This window comes from Schistosoma mansoni, chromosome 6 (assembly GCF_000237925.1).
Source record: "Schistosoma mansoni strain Puerto Rico chromosome 6, complete genome".
In the NCBI taxonomy this organism is placed as follows: Eukaryota; Metazoa; Platyhelminthes; class Trematoda; order Strigeidida; family Schistosomatidae; genus Schistosoma; species Schistosoma mansoni.
In genome coordinates this window covers 7,127,417-7,149,030 of record NC_031500.1, presented here as the reverse complement: position 1 = coordinate 7,149,030, position 21,614 = coordinate 7,127,417, and the positions used below count along the sequence as shown (strand labels likewise).

At 38.2% G+C, this 21,614-nt stretch overlaps 2 protein-coding genes across 2 annotated transcripts; one reads left to right on the top strand and one right to left on the bottom strand.

Annotated features, from left to right (window-relative positions):
* Window positions 1-5,930: 5,930 nt before the first annotated feature.
* On the top strand, window positions 5,931-11,161 carry Smp_080840 (hypothetical protein; the record flags this gene model as incomplete). Its single annotated transcript, XM_018798125.1, has 2 exons — window positions 5,931-6,221; window positions 10,523-11,161. 2 exons carry the CDS (start codon window positions 5,931-5,933, stop codon window positions 11,159-11,161), a joined length of 930 nt encoding a protein of 309 aa, XP_018653098.1.
* A 287-nt stretch (window positions 11,162-11,448) lies between these two features.
* On the bottom strand, window positions 11,449-21,372 carry Smp_080850 (hypothetical protein). Its single transcript, XM_018798124.1, has 4 exons — window positions 21,331-21,372; window positions 19,314-19,914; window positions 16,431-16,598; window positions 11,449-12,857 (listed from the first exon to the last, which is right to left on the bottom strand). Exons 2-4 carry the CDS (start codon window positions 19,893-19,895, stop codon window positions 11,781-11,783), a joined length of 1,827 nt encoding a protein of 608 aa, XP_018653097.1. The 5' UTR covers window positions 19,896-19,914; window positions 21,331-21,372; the 3' UTR covers window positions 11,449-11,780.
* Between the last annotated feature and the right edge of the window lie 242 nt (window positions 21,373-21,614).

Here is a 21,614-nt window from a genome sequence, read left to right as displayed (position 1 = left end):
TTCGTTTGTGAGAGCGTTACAAACAGGATAAAATTCATAGTAGGAAGTGTCAGAGCGCAAAGAGTTATGGTCTAGTACTATTTGAACAATAAAGCTAATCTTAAAATTGCAGATTTGCCACGATATAGCTACCTAATCGAAGATAACTTACGTGGACGTCACATCATTATCTACTCTGACTTGTCTCATTACAGTGGGCAATCTAATGTTGGGAGTTTCTAAAGGACACATTTAGGCTGGAGATAAATCAATATATTTGATATGAATAAAAGCGATAAATTACGCAAAAGTGACCATGACAGCAAGGCTGAGTCACGCCATCACATTTAGTGAATGAGTCTTCTCGCGTTCACCATTGTTCACTTGCCTTTATCGTGACATATTGAAAATGCATCTACTGGTAAATTATTTGCTCATCTTCGAAGAGAATGTGGTTACACAACAGTATCACAACAAGCTCGTATTTTGGCCATTAGCTTAGCTGAAATACATCCCCCGCTGCTCTGTTTCCATTTCTGTTCTCTTTAATTCGATTTTCACAAACTTCAGCTGTCGTGAATTCGATTTCTGATTGATGTGACATACTTCTAATATCTGTCAACATAAGCAGTAAACACTTGTGGTGTTTGTGTGAACTAATGATTCCTTTTTACTTGATGTCTGCCTGATTTTGAATTCCAACTGCAGTACGCTTGTTAGTGTTTACTTAGTTTTATTTAGCCTTAATTTCGAATTAGTGAGATCCTAGTCACATTTCTGATGTTATGGTATCAGATATTGGATATTCTCACAACCGTTCTTCTGCTGTCAAGCATGCTTGATTTTACATACTACTTATATTTGTCAACACGAGTAGCGTACACCCCACTACGAACAGATTCCTTCGAGGAGACCGTTCTTGTAGGTCAGGGTCACCGTTTGGTCTGTAGAAAGCGTCCGGTGTCTCTATTAAACCAGCATCTCCGCCTTCTGGGTGTATGCCTACTGTGAGGTACATTATGTTGGATAGCGTTCTGAATGATGGACCTCATTAACATTCTGCAGTTGTCCACTGTTAGCCTTCACCACTCTCGTGAGTATATTCCTTCAATCAAGCAATTTGTTTCGTTCGCAATTACTCAATTCCAGCATGATTTTTTTCACCTCGAATAATTCTCTACTGTGTGGTATTACGGCTTTGAAATGACTGTGAATGTAAATCGCCTCTTTTTGTATGCCTTATCGTACCATGAAGTATCATATCATGCAAGCTAACTTCTACAACCGTGATGTCGGGCAATCACCATGTTATGGTGAGAAGTATTTTCATCAGCTTTACCTGAATGCCCATAATTCTGGTTTTCCCTGTTTTACCTCTTAATCCTCTTACATTGTCACAAAAGCACCTGATGGTTTGTTTCACAATCTGCTACACTTCTAAGGTAACATCTGTCTTCTGGTTTTCAATCAGGTTGTTGTTTAAATTGTGTTGACCAGTTCTGACCAACAAGGAGATGCGTTTTTTAAGCTTTTTGTTGTTATCCTGCTGATCTCGATCGACTTTCACAATATTTGATGTTACTGAAGAGATATTTTTTATAGCTATAGCAGGGTCTCAGTTTAGTCCTGTCTAATGTTCACAGCCTTCAGATATGGAGACCTAACCATCATGAGGTGTGACGGAAGAGTTATCCTAGGCACACTAATTATCCTAGTGATATGAATGCATATGTTGCGTGGTGGTCAACGCAACCCCTGCATATCGTGTTCGTGGGCTTCATCCCCACTACCACCTACTGGGTAAGTCGAATACTACAGTATAGTGGTGGAAAAGTGGGTATCTACCGTTCTTGGTGCAAGATAAACGAGGACACGTTAGACTCAGAGAAGGAGCGAACGTATGAAACATTTCTTTTACATGCACTTTTTCTATTTGTTATTTCACCAAAGTTCCCAATCCTTGCGATGTCCTAAACATGTGACGGATATCCGAGGCTTGACAACGCTTAAATCACTTAACACCTTCATAACGGAGGATCCTAAACCCCATCAAACTAGAAGTCGATAATGAAGGACTTCAAATATATATTTGGATGACAGTCGATGTGTCGAGAAGCATGTGTTCTAAGCTGGCTAGTTGTTGTGAGGGATACGCAGAGTGGTGTACTCAGTCGTATTTTGATGCAGACGGGTGAACGAGCACTTTCAGATAGGGTGTGTCAAATAAAATTATTACGATCATAATCATTATCGGAGACTTGCAGAACCACTCCCCCTGGGGGTTTATTTACCCACACTGTTCAATAGTAAGTAGTCTAACCACTTACTGCACTAGTTCTAGTCAGTTTGATAGTCATTTGCATGTGTTAATATCCCGTAATATGAGTGAATTAGTTTGTTTTAGGACAGTGGAGTCTCTGGAACCAGCCGATGATACATCTTCAAGCACAGGATCGGTTGGTTGGTTTGGGACAACTCGAATAACAATAAAATAATCAGTCTTATGCTGAAGGAAACGGTTTTTTGAGAAAACTCAACAAGTCACAAGGTGAGTTGATTATTCAGCAGACTAGAAGGTGCACGAATAGAATAGAAAAAAAGATGACTGTAGGCGAGATAAGAGTAAGTTGTGATACATGATAATGATAAATGTGGTTAAGTTATGAGACATGCACACAGCTTATCTAGTCCAAGCCGGAAGTGACAGTGTATGCGTGAGTACAACGAGCCTCCCATTGATGCTACTCCTGTAGAGGCTGTAGTCACTTCTGCTGGCTAATTCGTTTGTGATCATGTTAACTGTGATTGTGCTATGATCCCTGTTGGTTTCTGCATATGGAATCCTTGAACTACAAGTAGGTCATATATATTGACTGTTTGAATCTTTCTACTGATGTTAAGGTTGGCAAACGTCAAGTCTCTTTGTGCATATGTGTATCTTACGTAAATTATCCTTATACTGCCACTGGGTCCTAAGCTGGATATATCTTCATCGCAGAGAACAAAACGCGCGTTCAGGACGACACTACTGTCCACCATCGCTCTCTGCATGGAGGCTAGTTATTTGTTTTCAGGATTTCCTCTCCTCATCCTATCTCCTAGAGTCACTCAAATGTTCTTTTAGTTTTAAACTTCAGATATTTGCAAGACACTGCTTATAGAACAATCCTGTAAGGTTTATATCATGCATACTGCGACTGGGAGACGGAGTATTGAAGTTTTCGGCTAGTAGCATCAGATGAAACCTCAGATATGGTAGTTGTAACATAACCTGGGTTGTCTAAACTTTATAAAGGTAAGCACATGTGGGGCGGGTATATTCTTCCAACCAAGTATCTAGTACCATTTGTGTCGGAGCTGCATCAGTACGAATATACCGCCTCGGTTGGTTCGGGACTGTATCTCTGAAGTGGGTGTTAGATGTATCTCCATTCTTTCTGTGTTGTACGTTTTACGACATCAAAAAAGTATCATGCCTAGGATGTTTACGTCGTAGTTCGCGATGTCAGGGGCAAGCCACATTTCAGTTAGAACTATGATTTTAAGATTCAACTCAAAGTCAATATTCCTGATCTCTCCTAATCTAACCACGTAGTTTCCATACACCGCTCTAAAGTCACCTGATGATTTATCTCATCGCCTGGTTGTCTTTGAACAGCATATATTCGCAAGGTTTTGAAAAGGAAATCGATCATAATCGTTGATATCTTAGAAGACATGAGGATCTTTACAGTTATTGGTGCCGCTTGAAGTCGTCATTGAGGGGTGTATTTAACTTGTAATGATGTTTCACTCCAAATTCACTTTGGTCTATACTTAGTAAATGGCCAATAGACGATAGCACTCATTCTCATGATAAATCATACATACGGACTTTTTATCGCCACGAAGTAATAATTCAGTCTAAATGTCTAAAGCGACTGAAAAGTAAGCTTGAATATCAGTTTCCTTTTTTTAATTTAATGTTTGATGGGTTCGAAAAGTGTGACTGAAGTAGACTGATCATCAAGCGTTACCCCTAGCTGGAATGACGTTCCAGCTGAGGTTAACACAAAATTTCAGTGGTTAGCTTCAAGAGGGGACCTATTTAATTCACACACTCATCCATGGATTACCATAGACAACCGGATTATTCGTACATAATGTGTTCTGTAAACTATCTACCATTACCATTATCACATACAGTTAACCTTTTTCCCTACTACATATCACGTGACAAGATACAATGAACAAATCGAATTTGAAGTAGGTGCCATTAAACTGTATTGCGGTGTGATGACACATTAGAACAAAACAAAGTATTTGACTGTACGGTGCTGCAATATAGTTTCATACAATCCCCATTCATCCGTTGTTTTAAATGTTTTGCCTGTTCACATTTTTTTATACTGAAGTTGTAGATCATCAATGTTGATGATCTATGTCGAATGATTGGAGAACTACTCGAGTTAGACGGGAACAGTGTGACGAACCAGCTAACTTTAAAGTCATATCTCGCAGTCAGTATCCAATATGGATTAACTTTCTGACGTATTAAAGTATTATGGCTGCTTTGAAGACTGTGTGACACAAAGGGCGTGATTGCGTAAATATATTAGTAAGAATAGGTACAAAGTTGTTAATGAGGCAACCACCGCGAGGGCCAGTCCATGATGTATGATAGACTAACGCGTATTTAATGTCCTTGAATTTTGCAGGGATAGATGATCTGTTTGATATTCAGTGACCCAACCCCCGGATGATTTGGCTAGGGCTCAGTGACATTTTCCTGTCCCTACATATCGACAGATTTTCCTGTTATTTTTTTGGCAATTGTCTCAAACCTGATCTCCTGAGATCTAATATCTTACTCTTACTGTACTCCACATGGCAACTTAATAATCTTCTGTCTCATAATATTTGGCTTCTGAATTAGGAAACACTATTGTGCCGAGAAAAACTCACTCACTTACAAGAGGAACAAATCAATAAATGACTTTCCAACTGATGAAAACTTCCGAGGCCGAGAGATTCCTCTGTTACTATTTCAATTCCGTATTCTTACATATTATCGAATCGGTAAAGCCAGCATTTATTCTTGAAGAAAATAAATATTTGCATACAAATTATCACTATGATTTTCACATTGCAACCAATCAACCTCCGGTCTGGTAATGTGATAGCTATTGGTACCTAGAAATCTCACTGATTTAAGACGAACACATTCACTGAACTACGATGTAGAAAAATTCACAATGATCTACCAAACAGACTAGAATAAGTGCATTCAAGTGGCGAATCTACTACCCATCGAACATTCCCAAATACCTGGAACGGTACCGAAACAACAAGAAGCGAGTGCGAAGAAATCAATAGATTTGTGTTGATTCACGACAAGTATTTTTATTTCTGAGAATATATTGGGAGATAATGGATGTTATATTTATGGACCGCGTTCGTTGAATTTGTGCGTAATGTCACATGTTTATTTTAGATACAGTATATTGTATATTTATGTATTAAAGTGACAATTGCTGTTTGTGATGTATTTTGTACGTCACCTAGATTGTTCTAAAATCCGCTTACGACATATTCGACGTACTTTCGAGAGGAGTGCACACAATTGTGTATAATTTAGTATAGTTCATAAACTACTCCAAGCGATACATTCTGTAAGGACGGTACATACGCTTAGATAGCATTTTTGCGTTATAGCTGTTGTTGGTTCTTGATGAAAACTCCAACGTTAATTCCCGAAATCACTTTGACTGATAAGTTCTCATGGTTGTCAGTCTAGTATACTTTTGTTTAAGAATCTGTTTCTCAGTGATTTTTTAATTCTTGCCTGAGCGGTGGGCTTTACTAACATTTATCGATTTGGTTAAAATTTTTGCATTGATCTGTTCAAGACTCTGTATATTACTATTCTTCATACCACTATCTAGGTTTCGCCTTTCTGAACTAATACGGTAATGAATGTAGAAAATTCACAATTTGTGGAATGTGCTTTAGTCAGTGACGATCGGTTATGTGCTATATGCTCAGAAAATGAGTTCAAATACAAGTGTCCGAAATGTGAAGTAAAAACTTGTAGTCTTTCATGCTGTAATGATCATAAAGCACAGTTCGATTGTACGGGCATCTGTGATACTATTACCTATTGTCGGAAAGAGAATTATTCAACGTTTCTTTTTCAGAAAGACTATAGGTTACTAGAGGAAATAGACAGAAGAAATGCTTATAGAGAAAAACAACTTTTATCGGTAAGCAATCACTTCTATGTCTTATCGTTTTCTAGTTAATATTTTCAATTAAGCTTACATATCCCCCCATCTTTTTCCGATTGGTGTCAGAGTTCTGTTGCTAACTTTATTTTGTGTTCACTTGGACGTATTCCGTTATTAAAATGGACCAAAAATACCAATCTTAGTAGTGAATTACCAGGTTTGTCCAACATGTAGCATTAGCAACTTCTGTCGATACGTTCAAAACATATCTATCAGGTGTGTATATTAATGTGATTATTTGCGGAGGCATTGCATTTTCAAGGTCCTATCCTCTCAAAGCTAATTTATGCCAGTCATCGATTCGTTGCAAAGCTAGCTGTCAAATTTATCAATAGAATCACTCAGTCAGTCGCAACCCAGAATCTGGAACTCATGTGTATCCGTCGAAGTTGCCACACCCCATTCGCATAGAAAGATGAAATTGTCAAAACAGGTCCCTGAATAGTAGAGCTATTGACAGTATGAGTGTTGATAGAAGAAATTAGGGAAATGTAAACTAGTGAAATAAAAACAAAACAAGTTATGGAGAATTCAGAAGCCTAGAATGGGGGGGAACTAAGACTGGACGCACCTGCACCATTGCGGACGATTTCGGGCCATATCATTCCAGTTATCTAACCACTGGTTATGATGATCATGCGGACCAAAACCAGTTAGTTTACATCTATTAACATTAGCTCGTTCCATTTGTCAATGACTTAGCGAACTGATGCTGTCTTGGTTTAGTCACTTGTATCTTTCAATCCACTCCTACTCCAGATAACATACCCGTAGAGGTAGACAGCGGTTCGGCGTAGGTAATAGATGTCCCAACTGTCTCAGTTGATAAAAATACGCTACTTCAGTCAATTTGCCTTCCTCACACAGTACCCTATTCCTAACTCAGGCATTGCTCACTCGGTAGTCCCAAAACACAAGGACAACGCTTCGAAGACACCTGTGATCGAGATTCCATCAGATACCAAAATATCAGGATTGATGAGACTCCAAATATAAATGGAGGGGTCGATGCGTTCAACTAATTCACGCCCCATAATTAATTCAGACGTTGATGCAAGCCAATCCTGAATAATCATCTTGCATTTGGAGGGAAATAACCGCCCCCTAAACATGCTTTCATCGTTAGTTAAGGTAACTAAAAGACTAGTTTGTCAGCGTTTTTACTAAACAGAACTATATCATTGCATTCTACATCAACGAGTGAATCTCCCGGCAGAGAAATTAACCCTAAAAAGCCAGATAGCGAAAGTGTTATCTCTGAAATCGTGTCTATGACAAAGTCCTTGAATTCTCTCTAACATCTCGGTTGATCTAGTTGCTAAAACTGGATCGCTATCTTCAAAAACCACAGGAGTCAGTCGACCAGCCCCTGGTGCTACCCCTCACCCTCTCAACCTCACTAAGAGTTAGAGAACTTAACTCAATTTCCCATTCAAATTGCTTGGAAATGGCAGGTAACTGAAGTGCGGTTGAAGGCCTGTTGAACTGTCCCCTAAATTGTTCTACCCATCGATCCAATCTTTTCGATTGAAAGTGAAATACAGCCATGTCTTTTCTTGAGATATTTTCACTAACAACCGAATTTCGAATACCCGTTTTCTTGTCACAGCTCTTCTATATCCAGTTAAATGCGGACAAAAATACGCTGGAACTAGAGTGTAATCTGAGTCTAAATATGTGCTCCAGAATGATCAACAGTTTTCTATCAAACCCACTCAGCGATAGTTCACGGCAATGTGATCTTTTCGGGTCCATTTTCAAGTCGATTTCGTGGGTTTTCACGTTAGACGATGCTTTTCCTTGTACTTAATGTTGCTGCTTGCATAGTGGCAGGATACGGTCGCCATCATCTGTTTGCTGAGACACGACATCATAAGATCCGCCCCAAGTGCCTTTAGGTTTGGTCTAGTTTACCTACTTAGGCATAAAATCACCCGCCACTATTACCAAATCAGATCGTCTGACTTTGGGAAGCTTCCCGCAAAATTCGTCTTTTACTTCATCCGAACTGCAATTAGTGGAATCGTGAGCAGAGATAGCGAAGAGAGCTTGATATATTCTTATCTTTCTGAGTTGACTATTCTGCTTAGTCAGACAGCGTACAAGCGACTGTCTGTTGGAATCCAGTCTGACAGAGCCTGTTCTGCTTTTAATTTGGTGGTATATCTAAGCCAGTTAGACCATGACAAGTGGCAGTGCTTATTTGTTTGAACACATAAATATTGATACGAAGGGGTTCCCAGGTGCCCGAACTGAAGCAGATGGTTTTCTTAGGGGGGCACACCCGGAGCCTTTGACATAGAGGCTTGATCCACAAGACAGTGGAGCATCGTAAGGAGATGCAGCCCCATGGTAACCGGTGACCAACAATAGGTTCATACGCCATTTGTTCCCTCAGGATACTGGAGCCCATGTGCACAATTGGTTTGAAATCAGGGTTTTCCAACTCCCCTAGGTGAACTTTCCGTGTCCACCAACCCGATTAAAGCGCCGGACATTCACTTTTCGTCCTCTCAATTTCGTAAACAACAGTGATGTCACGAGAAGGCTGTGAGTAGGACTTCCCTGGCAGAGGCTATATACGCGTGGCCATATGAGAGCATTTGGAGAGGAAGAGCAGACTCTCCCCACTCTCGTCCGTACCAGGGTATTTGGGGGCAGTGCTAGTTCTTTTTGTTAACAATGTGAAGTTAAATGAATGACTATACTTGGCTTCTGTATGGGCATTTTGGAGCTGTAGCATACTTTGATGACTCGAGATTCTAAAGTCCCAACTAAAGAAGGCTGTTGTCCTATCTGACACTAAGTTCAAACAACAAAAGTTTAGAACGTAATTTGGAGAGACTAGGAATAACATTTCTTGAACTCAAATCATTAGCATTATTAGTGTGTGGTGATAAAGATATGCCAGAAAGGTTAGTCGTTGGGACATGAGAATTATTAAGTGAGGGAGGGATTTGATCGTGAACAAGATGATCTCGGTTGCTGTTATTAGAGGTATAAGAGCGGTTGTCATCTCCCTGCTGCCCAAACTTTGGGACGATACTTCTCAAGAGGCTTGGTTAACGTTGGTCTTAGGGACCTGGGAGCGTGTCCGCAGAAACCAAGAAACAAAAGCTTGAGGCCGGACACGCACTTCCGTTTTATAAGAAGGTCCTGATTTGTTAGCCCCGCACTTCAAAAGGCCTTACCACCGGAGACAAATCAGTGGGGTGAGTCGTGATATTTTTAGTTTTGACTTTTTTACCCCTTCCTTCAGTTGTGAGACAGTAACACTGCAGATGCTGGATGTCCGAGCTGAACACCTTAGCGTCGTCACACTCCTCCACAGTCAGCAGTACGACTTCGTGTTCGGACTTTGCTGCTTTCAGTCGTACCGTCCTCCAACTGACCTGTCTGGGATAGTAAGACCTAAAGGAACATGTGTTCCAGCCAATACAGTTCAGTTGAGCCATCACGACAGACAAGCCCGACTGCCACGTCAAGGTAGCAGTTACAGTCGAGTGTCTGTGAAATATCGTTAGACTTGTACTGTGCTGCAGAACTTCGTTCCTGATGTACTGCGGTAACCATAGGAATACTCATAAACGAGCCCACTTTCTGTATAAATAAGTTTATGAAGCCTATTACTTCGCTCCCGGTCTTCTAAACTCTAAAGTTACACCGGAGTTTCTCTATTTTTTATATTCATAACGATTGTTCTGTCCGTTAATTTCATTCTTATAATAACATATACGTAATTTTCTTGTTTTTTGCATCCGGTTTATCAATTACTCGCTATTACGTTGGCCGGTGACACTAAACATACATATGCAGATACTTAGTTTGATTTCCATTCTTACTGTTGGTCACTTACAAGCGTTATCAGTATCATAGATCCAGATTCTTCACGAACAATGTTCGTTACAAAATTACGTGGTCTATATCCTTTGAGTGAGGTTGTGTACCAAGGTTAGTAGGCTAAGGACGAAACCTCATACTACGAAATATATTACTGGTATATTATTCGTGATCTTAGCAGGACAAATTAAATGTTAATCTCGTCAAATACTGCCAACCTTACTATTAGAACTACTAATGTCGCCATGCTAACTTATCGCTAAAACTAAAAGACGGCTTTTGGAGATGCTAACATCTTTCTTGTCACAAACTTTTCACATATTTTCAGTGGTTACGATGTATTTCGGAAATCCTTTATGTACTCCGTTTTCTTATAAGTAATAGACACAGTACTACGAGTTCTATCATTCCCAGCTATTTTAACTATTTTTCCTTAGCTATCTCATCGAAGTACTGGAAGGATACGTAAAAGGAACCAACTAGTAAAGTTAGCCAATGAATATGGTGTAACACTTCGACTAGCACCAACACTTATGTTGTCACGTACAAAAGTCAACAAAACCCGTGTCCATATACAAAAAGATGAACCTAAAAGCATTTTGTGGAGCATAGAATTTAATCTTATGTCTCCAGAAGCTTCGGTTGTAACTTGTATTAATAGCCATTCAAAGTCAATACGTCTGGTTGTACATGATCAAGAGCAACTGACACGTTTATGTACTATATGGAACGACCACGTACTTAATGTATCATCTGAACAGCAAGATACGCTGATTACGTATTATCCCCCTAGTTCACCTCCTTTTGGAAAAATTTCGTCATGGTTACATTCCAAAACAAGTCCATCTTGTGATTCTACTACCAAGTTTTATTTCTATGTAAATGTCCAAGAAAATGGTGTTGAACAAGTAAACAAAGATATCAAAACAACAATAACTCTTCAGAATAATTATGTGGAAGTATTCTCAACGAAAAGATTGATTGATATACTAACAATACCTGGTTTTGTCATTCATGAAATGCCAACAATTTATGTCTCGAAGAAAGAGTTGAAAAATAAAAATACATACCAATAGGTTATTTATTTTTATCGCATGTGGTACGAGGTATTTATGCTTCCTAGTGTGCACATTCTCCTCGTTATTAGATTATAAATTAAGTTTACTTACATAATACTATTTCATTGTAATGCTTCCTGAATCGTCAACTGGTTTCAAAATCCCTAGAAAGCAGCAAGTCCGTGAGCAACTAACCGCTTTAAGTTGATTCTGTCCGAAGAAAGAACCAAGCTCAGTTGGTAAAAAAGGTGACGTGGCATTTTCATAGCATGTCAGTAATGTTTACGAAAAATATTTGGTCAGATAACTACGTTGGCGGTATTCGATAGGTTGTACTCTAATTAAATCATTCAGCATCGTCTACCGTTATTCATAGGACGCTTTAGTTACCATGACATGCAAATGTCGTTTCACCAACTTCATCCTTTTTTGTACTAGAATAGTCTATACTTTACAGAAATAGTAAACTATTACAAAAGTTATTTAAACCCAGGAAATCGCTGTACAAACACCAAATTAAATACACCGCACAAATATACAGCTTATAATACGCAAAAGTGCCAAATACGTAGTGAGTGGAGAAATGTGACTGAAGCAATGGAATGGGAGTTTGTCGTGATTTCTACAGTATTATTATTTACAACCCTGGCGGTGGTGGTGTTGAACTACAATGATCAGTTTCTGTATTGTCATCTGTATAAGGAACAAGAGGTTTAGACGACAAAATCTCAGTACCACTGTTAGTATTGCTTGTATTCCATGCTTTTAGTGATGATTCTATATTATTTGCAGCAGCTGTTGTATTTTGATAAGCGGTACAAAATCTACCACTGTCCATAGAAATTTCTTTGTAATCTGGATCACTTGGTTCTTGTTGAGGTAATACACATGTTGCGTACGCATAAGCAGCATAGTCGTCTTTACCAGCACGTATCTCCGCCAATTGCGCGGCTACACACATGGCCGCCTTTTTAGCGGCTTCTCGCTCAGCCATAGCTTTGTCTGCGGCAGCTTGGGCTGCTACTGCTTGAGCTACATGCGCAGCAGCAAGTTCAGCTTGGATTAATGCATTGGCCAAGATATATCGTCCTTCAGATTGAGACCAATAATAATACATTTGATTCGTTGAATCATAGAAATAACCTCTTAGTGGGTCATAGTATAAAGCAGTTTCTGGGTCATAATATAATCCAGTAGTTGCTTCGTACTGTAATCGAGCTGACTCAGGTGGTATAGAAAATCTGCGATCTCTCCTAATTTTATCCATGACATCGCTTTCTGTAGTATTGTGCGTACGAGCATAACAAGTTAAAGCAGCTTGATATATCGAACCTGAAGGCATGAGATCCGAAATACGACTACTCAGGTGCAATGCACAAACTTTGACCTGTTTTGAACTCATCGCTTCTTTATCACGAAGGGCCTCTCTAATTGATACTTTAAGTGATTCTGAGTGCAAGTCTTCTTCATTGGACCTATCTTCTTCATCACTTTCATTAGTATTGTGCTTATGTTTTACACCTGTTTGCGTTGTTACATATATGTTAGATTTCATTGTCTTTTGTGGATTCCATAAGACAGGCTGAGCTAAAACTAATTCGCCACCGATTTGCTTCCATTCTGACCAGTTGAGATTAGTTGGCGGTGGATTTATGGAACGATGATGCATTGAACGTTGACAACCAAGAAAATCCAGATTTTCAGCGGCCCATACCTATATCCATTAAGTAACGAAACGATAAGATTTAATTAATGCTTTGGTAAATTTACGTAATAAGGTGAAATGATTTGGTGACATACATTTTGGTCTCATTAATACAGTAAAGTATATGCAAAAAACATCAAGGCTAAGATTTTCCTATGAGAACAGTTCGATATAAATTATCCCTGTGCCATCTGTTTAAAAGTATTGTTCTACGACATAATTTTTATGAGTGGGTTGTGTGAAGATACATCACTAATACGTTTGTAATCATTTTCAGGGATATATCTAATCTATATAGCAAGTTTGTGCTTTGTATAAAAATTTTAAAGAAAAGGCAAGTAAGAGAAAATAACCCTCACTCCTAATTGAGGAACACTACATCGTAAAACACTAATGTCACTGTTGAAACAGGAGTGATATTATTGCTGTATAATTTAGCGATCTTAATTTTCTACCTCACACTCCAAGGAGTTATTAGGGGATGAAAATCTAATGCACAAACATCCTGTAAAACCCAGTAGTATAAACATGATTGAGTTAAGCGAACAGAATTTCTTTAGATATCTTCAGATGTACGCATAGTCTAGGTTGTAAACGTTTCCAAAAACCTGACAGCTTGTAATAAATATACAATAGAAGCTAAAATTTAGTATGGGCGTACATCATAATGGTGAGTCTGTTTAGTGCATACAACCAAACTACGAAGTCTTCATGTAAAAATACTACCTATAAAGGAGAAGGCTTGATAAAATAAGATACCAAGAAATGTGCGAAACGAAGCAAGATGCCAGGATTAGAGAGAAAAGAGAAAATCCATACGAAAAACATGTATTAAACAAAGCACTGAGTAAAAATACCCAGGGCCATTTTAAGGTTTACGAAAAACAATATAGATTCATAATAGCATTGCTGCTAACTTTTATTTCAAGTCTTTCCCGGCAATGTTTTTGTGCACCATCTAAAGGTGCATCATCAGGAGGTAATCGCTAACTTGGAATCCGAAAGGGAAGCGGAAAATAGGAAAGCCAAAGAACACATTACGCCGGGAGATTGAAGCGAATATGAAAAGGATGAATAACAACTGGAAAGGATTGCCCAGGACAGAGTTGGATGGAGAATGCTGGTAAGCGGCCTATGCTCCTCCACGAGGGGTAACAGGCATACATCACATAAAGGTACATGAGTGAAAAGTGGATGTAAACTCAATTCAATTATTCTTTATGTCAGAATGATGCGTCAAAAATTAGAACACTTTTCCCAATTAAATCTTTATCAGGCTTTAATATATAATAATATTTATACGCATATATGAAATTATCATATAAATCAAGGAAGTCGGTGATAACAGTGGAATAGATTACATAAATAAACAGCAAAAATCGATAGCGTCATGACAGATGTATTCGTTATGACAATAATAATAAGGGCTTGAATCAATATTTCGTCATAAAAAGTGGGTCAACGACTTGGAATAATATTCGTCAAAAATTACGTAAGAAGTGTCCAGATAATTAGACAGTGAAGAGCATATTTGCAAAGAGGTAAAGAAAAAATAATAAGCAGAATCGTTTACCAAAACTAATTCGGTCAAGGATGGAATAAGAGTGTCACGAATTTCTTATGAACACAAAGACTTGGATTGTCAGCTGGAATCCCTATAGCTTCTGCAATATATAAGCGACGAGACCGAACCGCATAAGGAAGACTAGTAGGCATACCATAGATCACTTTAATGATCTGTTACCTACTAATACATAAACACTATCCGTCAAGTGTTATAAAACTTGGCTGTGTATTGTTTTAATCAAACCCCTTCCTAACCGCGAAGATAATAAAAGTATAATTAATGTAACGGCAACAAAAGTCAAGCTTATCAATAACCTTCTTGAGGTTTAGGCCAAGCAATAAAGCCTCTTAACTACACTAAATCCAACGTAACAATGAAAATTTATGAACGTATCGCCTTGGGTTTATAGAGAACTTATATTTGACGTTCAAGTGATTTCACTAGTTTTGTCCCTAATTTCTGGGATCTACTTTTACTACAATGTCAACATAATCTATAAATTGTGATTTTATTTTCGGTGGCAGATTATTGACAGTAAGATTTCCTTTGTAAAAGGTTTCTTTCCAGATCAATTAACGGTTCTAGAATTAGGATAGACTTTGTTCTGGCGTTAAGATTTCTAATACGCTTTGAAATATCTACCCGTTTGTACGCAATAATCAATAACTTCCAACGAAGCTTTCACTTCTAAAAGACGGGGATTAAACTTTAAGAGCTCATTGAATACCTTAAATGCAATCAGATCCCCATGTGACTTTAAAATCACCACACCATCAATTTTTACCTTTTACTTATCGTCTATTTATGTAATCTATCCCACTGTGATCAGTGACTCATAAAATGCCTTGATTGGTTTAATAATTCCATATATGCATATTAAATATTCTTGTATATTAGAATAGGGTCTGATAAGGTTCGAATTACAAACATTATTCTTCACCTATGTTGTTCTAATTCACAATGTAGGGATTTTTGGAAAGTCAAAAATTGTCTATTATCTCGTGCTTTTTATACAATGAGGCTACCAACAAATAATGTGAGGTATGGGAGCCGCTAGGACAACATAAAACGTACCCAAGCCATTAATATTAGTATTTTAGGATGGTAGTACCTATAGAATTGTTATTCATTATCCTAAAGCTGTCACAGAGGTGAAGTCGGCCATCACTTCTCTTTTGTTTAGACTATGAAAGAATACTTTATCGGGTACCTAAAAGTGAGACTGAGTTAAAAGTACTTTTTGACAGCCCGAAAGCGTAAGCTCACTACCAAAAGGACAAATGCACAGGGCTGGCTACACATTACTTTTGTGTGAATAGTTTTAGGTAAATTAGCTCCGTACTTTTAAGAACTTGTCGCTAAAGGCAGAAATCTATATAGCAAGGTGAGGTAAACGGTTTTCAAAGTCGACCTTATCTAACTTCCTCCTTTCGTTGTGGGGAGGCAGTACCGCTGTAGATGTTAAGTTTCTGAAGAAAGAACCTTACTGCCATCCTACTCCCATACAGCCGATAGTACAACTTCGAATCATGAGTTTACTGCTCTTCGAACAGCTTGTCAGACATGGCAACACCTAAGGAAACGGGTATTCCAACCAATACAGTCCGATCGGGTCATCACAATATCCAAGTTTGAGCACCACGTCAAGGTGACAGTCATGGTTTGGTTTTGCCAAATCACATTGCCGGATCTCAGCATTACAGAAATGGTGCCATCATAGGACGTTAGCAATCGTCGGGAGACAACGATGAACAGATTAAGACAGTAAACACCCTCAGCTCAGAAATGTCAAGTTTTACGAGTATGTGGTACGATTGCTCACGCTAATGCGTAAACTTGACTCGCATCGACAATAATATCTTTTAAGAGCATGAAACTATTGCTTTTGAAAAATACATGGATTTGACCATGATACTAATCAGTTAATGCACTTCATATTACATTGTATTGAAATACAACAATGAAAACTGATTTTACGAAAATTGTAAGCTGAAAAGGGAATTTTGTAGACTAACGCGTTGTAAACCTGATTTAAATCCAATTTTAGCTCGAAAATCGCCTGATTTATCCCATAAAACTGGCCATTTTGTGATTCGATTAACTTGCTTACACCAACTCCGTACTTCATCTGCTGGGCCCCATGTAACAACTGCGTATCCAACGTTGAACTGTGATAGGTCACACTTTAAAAAAGAAGTTTGAAATTACTTACATACACATAAAATCAATTTCATTACACAAAGAGCAAAAAATAGTACAAAATGTAATTAATTTAAACAAACTATCTAAAATAAATAGAAAAATAGTACATTACATCTGAAAATTATGGAGTTAAGACTTACCATGACGTCTAAACTGATACGACTGAGGCATAGATGCCTTCATTTCGACGTCGATGTTAGTATACCACTAGATCACAACTTCTTGGAACGAAGTATATTAGTATAACCAAAAAGATGTATTTTGAAAGTTGAATTCCAAACAATGAAAAGCGAAGTTTCAACAGAGGTAAAATCAACTAACCTAGACGATTAATTACATAGGATATCAGTTAAGGTAGCTTTGTTAAGACTGACCAATTTGAAAAGCTTATAAACAAAGTTCTACCAGTTTGATAGTAGTTTTCATCACGGACCGAAATTTGTTAGGAAACCAATCGAAAACAGATACTGGGTGACCGTTTCGTTTTATCTGGAGGCTTTCTACAGGCATGAGCCCACAATAGATCGAACCCGCGACTCACGTCTCTTGATCAGCTCCGTAACACTTAATCACTAAGTCCCAGTGAAATCGTTCGCGTTTTGAAATGGTCCAAATCTGGATAGAACTCAACTATCATCCAATATAACTGAGCGTTAACTGCTAAACTCGCAAGCCGACTGAATTTGGAGATATGAACCATTAGACTAAAACTCAGTAGTCTAAAGGTGATAGGTTAATTACAAGGATTGAACATCAAGTGTTTGGTCTCTGAAGGGTTTGTGTACACACATTAGCTAGAACAAAACGTCTGTCCACCTAAGTTTTCGATGGTTTTTCAGCTGATATTAGTCTGAACTACCATTGAATTCAACTAATTTCTGCAAACCACTCAACGAAATGAAAGAAGTACCATATGAAGATCAACTGAGAATCAAGTCTACCACATACTATTTTACCATACTTTGAAAATTTTGACAGCTAGTACTATCAACATCCTTTCAGATCGAATACAAATATTGAAGACTAGTGGAAAGTATGTATTTTTATTAGTTGATATAAGTTAGCAGGATTTCTAATTAGAACGTTTCGAATTCCACTGAAAAAGTAATGAGCAGTAGAACATCTGCCTGACAGACAGACTCTTGAAAACTACGTAGTGCGAGGTTTATATTTTGTGAAATCATATTCCCTGAAGTACTAAAACCAATAGTAGAGGATAAACGCTACTGAAAGCAAAACTGTCGTGGAGTTTTATTTATTTAAACACATAAATATTGGTACAAGGAGGAAACAGATATATATGCGCCACACAAATTTCATTCGATTTGTGTGGGGGCTGTGATACTGCCCAGGTGTCCAAACTGAAGCAGGTGGTTTTCTTAGGGGGCCAAACCCGGAGCCTTTGACATAGAGGCCTGATCCACAAGACAGTGGAGCATCGTGAGGAGATGAAGTCTCATGGTAACCGGTGACCAACGATTGATTCATATGCCATTTGTTCCCTCAAGATCCTGGAGCCCATGTGCACAATTGGTTTGAAATCAGGGTTTTTCAACTCCCCTAGGTGGATCCTTCATATCCACTAACCCGACTAATGTGCCGGACATTCGCTTATCGTCCTCTCGATTTTGCAAAAATCAGCCCCGCCACGAGAAGGTAGTGAGTAGGACTTTCCTGACAGTAGTTGTATACGTGTGGCCACGTGAGTGCATTTCGAGAGGGAAAGCGGACTCTCCTCACCCTCAGCCGTACCAGAGCATTTGGGGCTATTGATTGCTAGTTGTAGTCATATAATCACGTTCATATTTCCTGTTTGGATTCAGTGTGATGATCGTAACCAATGTTAAAAATTCAGGTAATAGGTGAAAATCGGTTACTGATGTGGATCGTGGTAACTTGGGTCTATGTATGTTAATACTACGTCTCAAATCGATTGACTGTCTGATTTTCAGTAGTTCTAAGTCTGATATCGGTAAGAAATGAAGACAATGGTCAAACTAAATATTATATTATTACTCAAAAGGATGTCAGTTTGCCGTAACCAATTCTCGTGACTATGGACAATAGCTCAACGCGTCGTATTAACGATAATAATAATCGCTTTGTTCAGTTGTATGTTTGGTACAATTCTTAATACAACGTTCAAACAAAATCACTTTATTTTATTTAGACTATATATATATATATATATATATGACAGAATTTTGAATGTTGATCGACAACCATATTCATAATGAACTTAAAAGATTTACTACTCACTAAACTAGTTGTTTTTAGCACTCTATGAAACACAGATAAACCCCTCGAATGTTCAAAAACAAGAAATGGCTAACTAAGGTAATAGGTGATACATAATAAACCACCAATCGTAAGATCAAGTAATGTCAAAAACATGTAGCCTCTACGTAATAAAAACCTAATGGCCTAACTTGACGTCCGTTTTATTAATACACTATTAAATCGACAATGTGATCCAGATCACTATGGATACAAATGTTATAAGAAAAACGGAGTTCCTAGTCAATCAGTCAGTGATACGAAATGTAAGACCTGGCACATATGTACATAGGTAGTAGTAAGTGTATGTGGCTACTGAAATACACTAATGGTAAATCTGACAGCGAAACGTTTTCTGTGGCGTTACTCTAAAAATATTGTTATTCGTAAAACCATTAATTTTGAAGTGGTAAATTTACCTGGGCTTTTGATACCTCTGAATAACGCCAACGAACAGCAGTATCTGGCCAGTATGCAGGTTGACAGATGACTACAAGGCACATGTATTTTTGGACATAATCTTGTAAGTTAACCTCGCGATTGGTTTGCCAGTCAATAAGTGGTAATGATGGTAAGAATAAGTAATCACATCCCAAATCAGAAAGGTTCTCAGGTCTAGATATTGAGTTAACTCCATTACTTTCATGCTCATCACGCGTAACCTCCTTATCAAGATTAACTAGAAAATTTCTCCAGTTTCCTTCAGTTTCTTCAATTGCATCTTGAGTATCTTGAATTTCTTCGCAGTCGGAAAATTTAGTAAATAATCTTTCTAATCCATCTCTTGACTTTACACCCAACTTTTCATACATATCCGCATAAGAGTCAACACCTCTAAACATGACACTAATTCCTGTCTCCGCAAATACTTTGGGATTCGACTGGGCTTTTCGACGTGCACCCTGTAAGATATCGTCCAATTCTCGTGCACAATGACGTACTGATATTACGACATTACGCTCTTCATCTGTTAGTTCTCTTTCTTGCTTTGCCCGTTTCATGGAATAAGAGAGTAAAATCCTAAAAAAATTACGTGAAATCTATAGCCCCTTTGAATGATACAGAGTGCATCTGAACAAAAATTATCTTTGTACGTACAAAATCTTTTGTTTCTACTTAAGTATAACTGCTGCAACTCATTTGATCTTTGGTACATTACCTTCTTGGTAGTTAATATGATTGACAATCATAAAATGGCAAGTTAGCAACAAATTAGTGACGAAGCTAGTTCTTCTTTGCTCAAGGAGAATAATATATTATGGACTATGTTGATAGCCACTCTGGTAAGGTTCGAGAAGATTGCAGAAGATATGTATAAGAAAATACTGAAGTTTTTGAGTAAGACAAAGAGTGAATACATCTGAAGGCACTGTAACTCATTATGCGCCGTGACCCATCTGCAATTACGAGTCACAATTATCGAGCGGATGCCAACTGGTTAGTCTGCACTTTCGATATGAGTCAACCAACAGTTAGTGACTTCGCGGAAAAGTGCCACAGTTGATTCGACAGCTCTTGGCTTTATTCCAACTTACCACTACTCCAACCGACATTGACCGTCGAGTTCCGTGGTGGTTGGTTATGAATGATATCTCCCAACTACTCCAGTTTGTGAAGACACAGCCTCATCAACTGGTTCGCCTTGTCTGCTTAGTACCCCGCGAGATGATAGCAATCGATGGTTAGAGACCTTGAATGACATGGCTCAAAATCGTTTGCAATGGCGAAGGTGCATCCACTCTTTGTGTTCTACCAACTTCTAATCTGAATTCTTCATGTCTCTATCTTTTTCTCTTTCCAAATTCACTGTATTATTCTCCTTCAATAACTTCTTCAAACCCTAATCTTTGACATAATGCTTATACTCTTACTACTTCTACCACTATGGGATTTGAATCGACAACTTCATCTGTGTGCTAATGTGGTATGGCAACTCGAACTGATGTACGTACGTACGTACGAAGTTCTGCGTTGTGACTGACTGACTGACCCTGTATCTAACCCCAAGACTCCTTACTCTGCTGCTCCATGATAAGTGATCAATGCTTTGAAGACACCTGTGCTTAAAGTCCTGTAGCGATATACTATTACAGAGCGGGTTGCTGAGCTGCAAACATATACCATGGTTGGTAAACGGACACCCCACTTGTACCACAAGTTACAGGATGTCGATAATGCTAGATCTAATTAGCACAATCATAGGTATATTGAACCTAGCATATTGACAGCATATCAAAAGAGTTGTACGTGGATCCACAGATCCCAAAGTGTTTTATATGATGGACAAAGAACTATGAAAAGTTGTGATATCTTTATAATGAATAAGAAAAGCTCCTTCATCAGTGTTAATGGTGGACGACACAAACATAACTGAAGGTATTTATTTATTCTGCCAAGATTTACACATTAAAAAGCCAACATCGCTCAAAAACTTACCGATTTGTCTTCTCAAGTTATGTAAAAAACCGAACATAAGGTCAATAATCAAATAGAGCGGAATATAATATTAATTGTCCAATGATATTACTCAATGCAAAGCAGGTGATAAATTTAGTCACTGACCCACAGAAAGTTATCGAACAACATGGAAAGTAAAATTTTATCTATAAAGGGGTTTTCGATTCCTTTGAAAATTATCTTCTCATTAGCCTAGATAGTAGGCTTGTTATAAGTTCAAAAACCTTTATATAAAGAACGCTTCAGTTATCTGGACAATAACC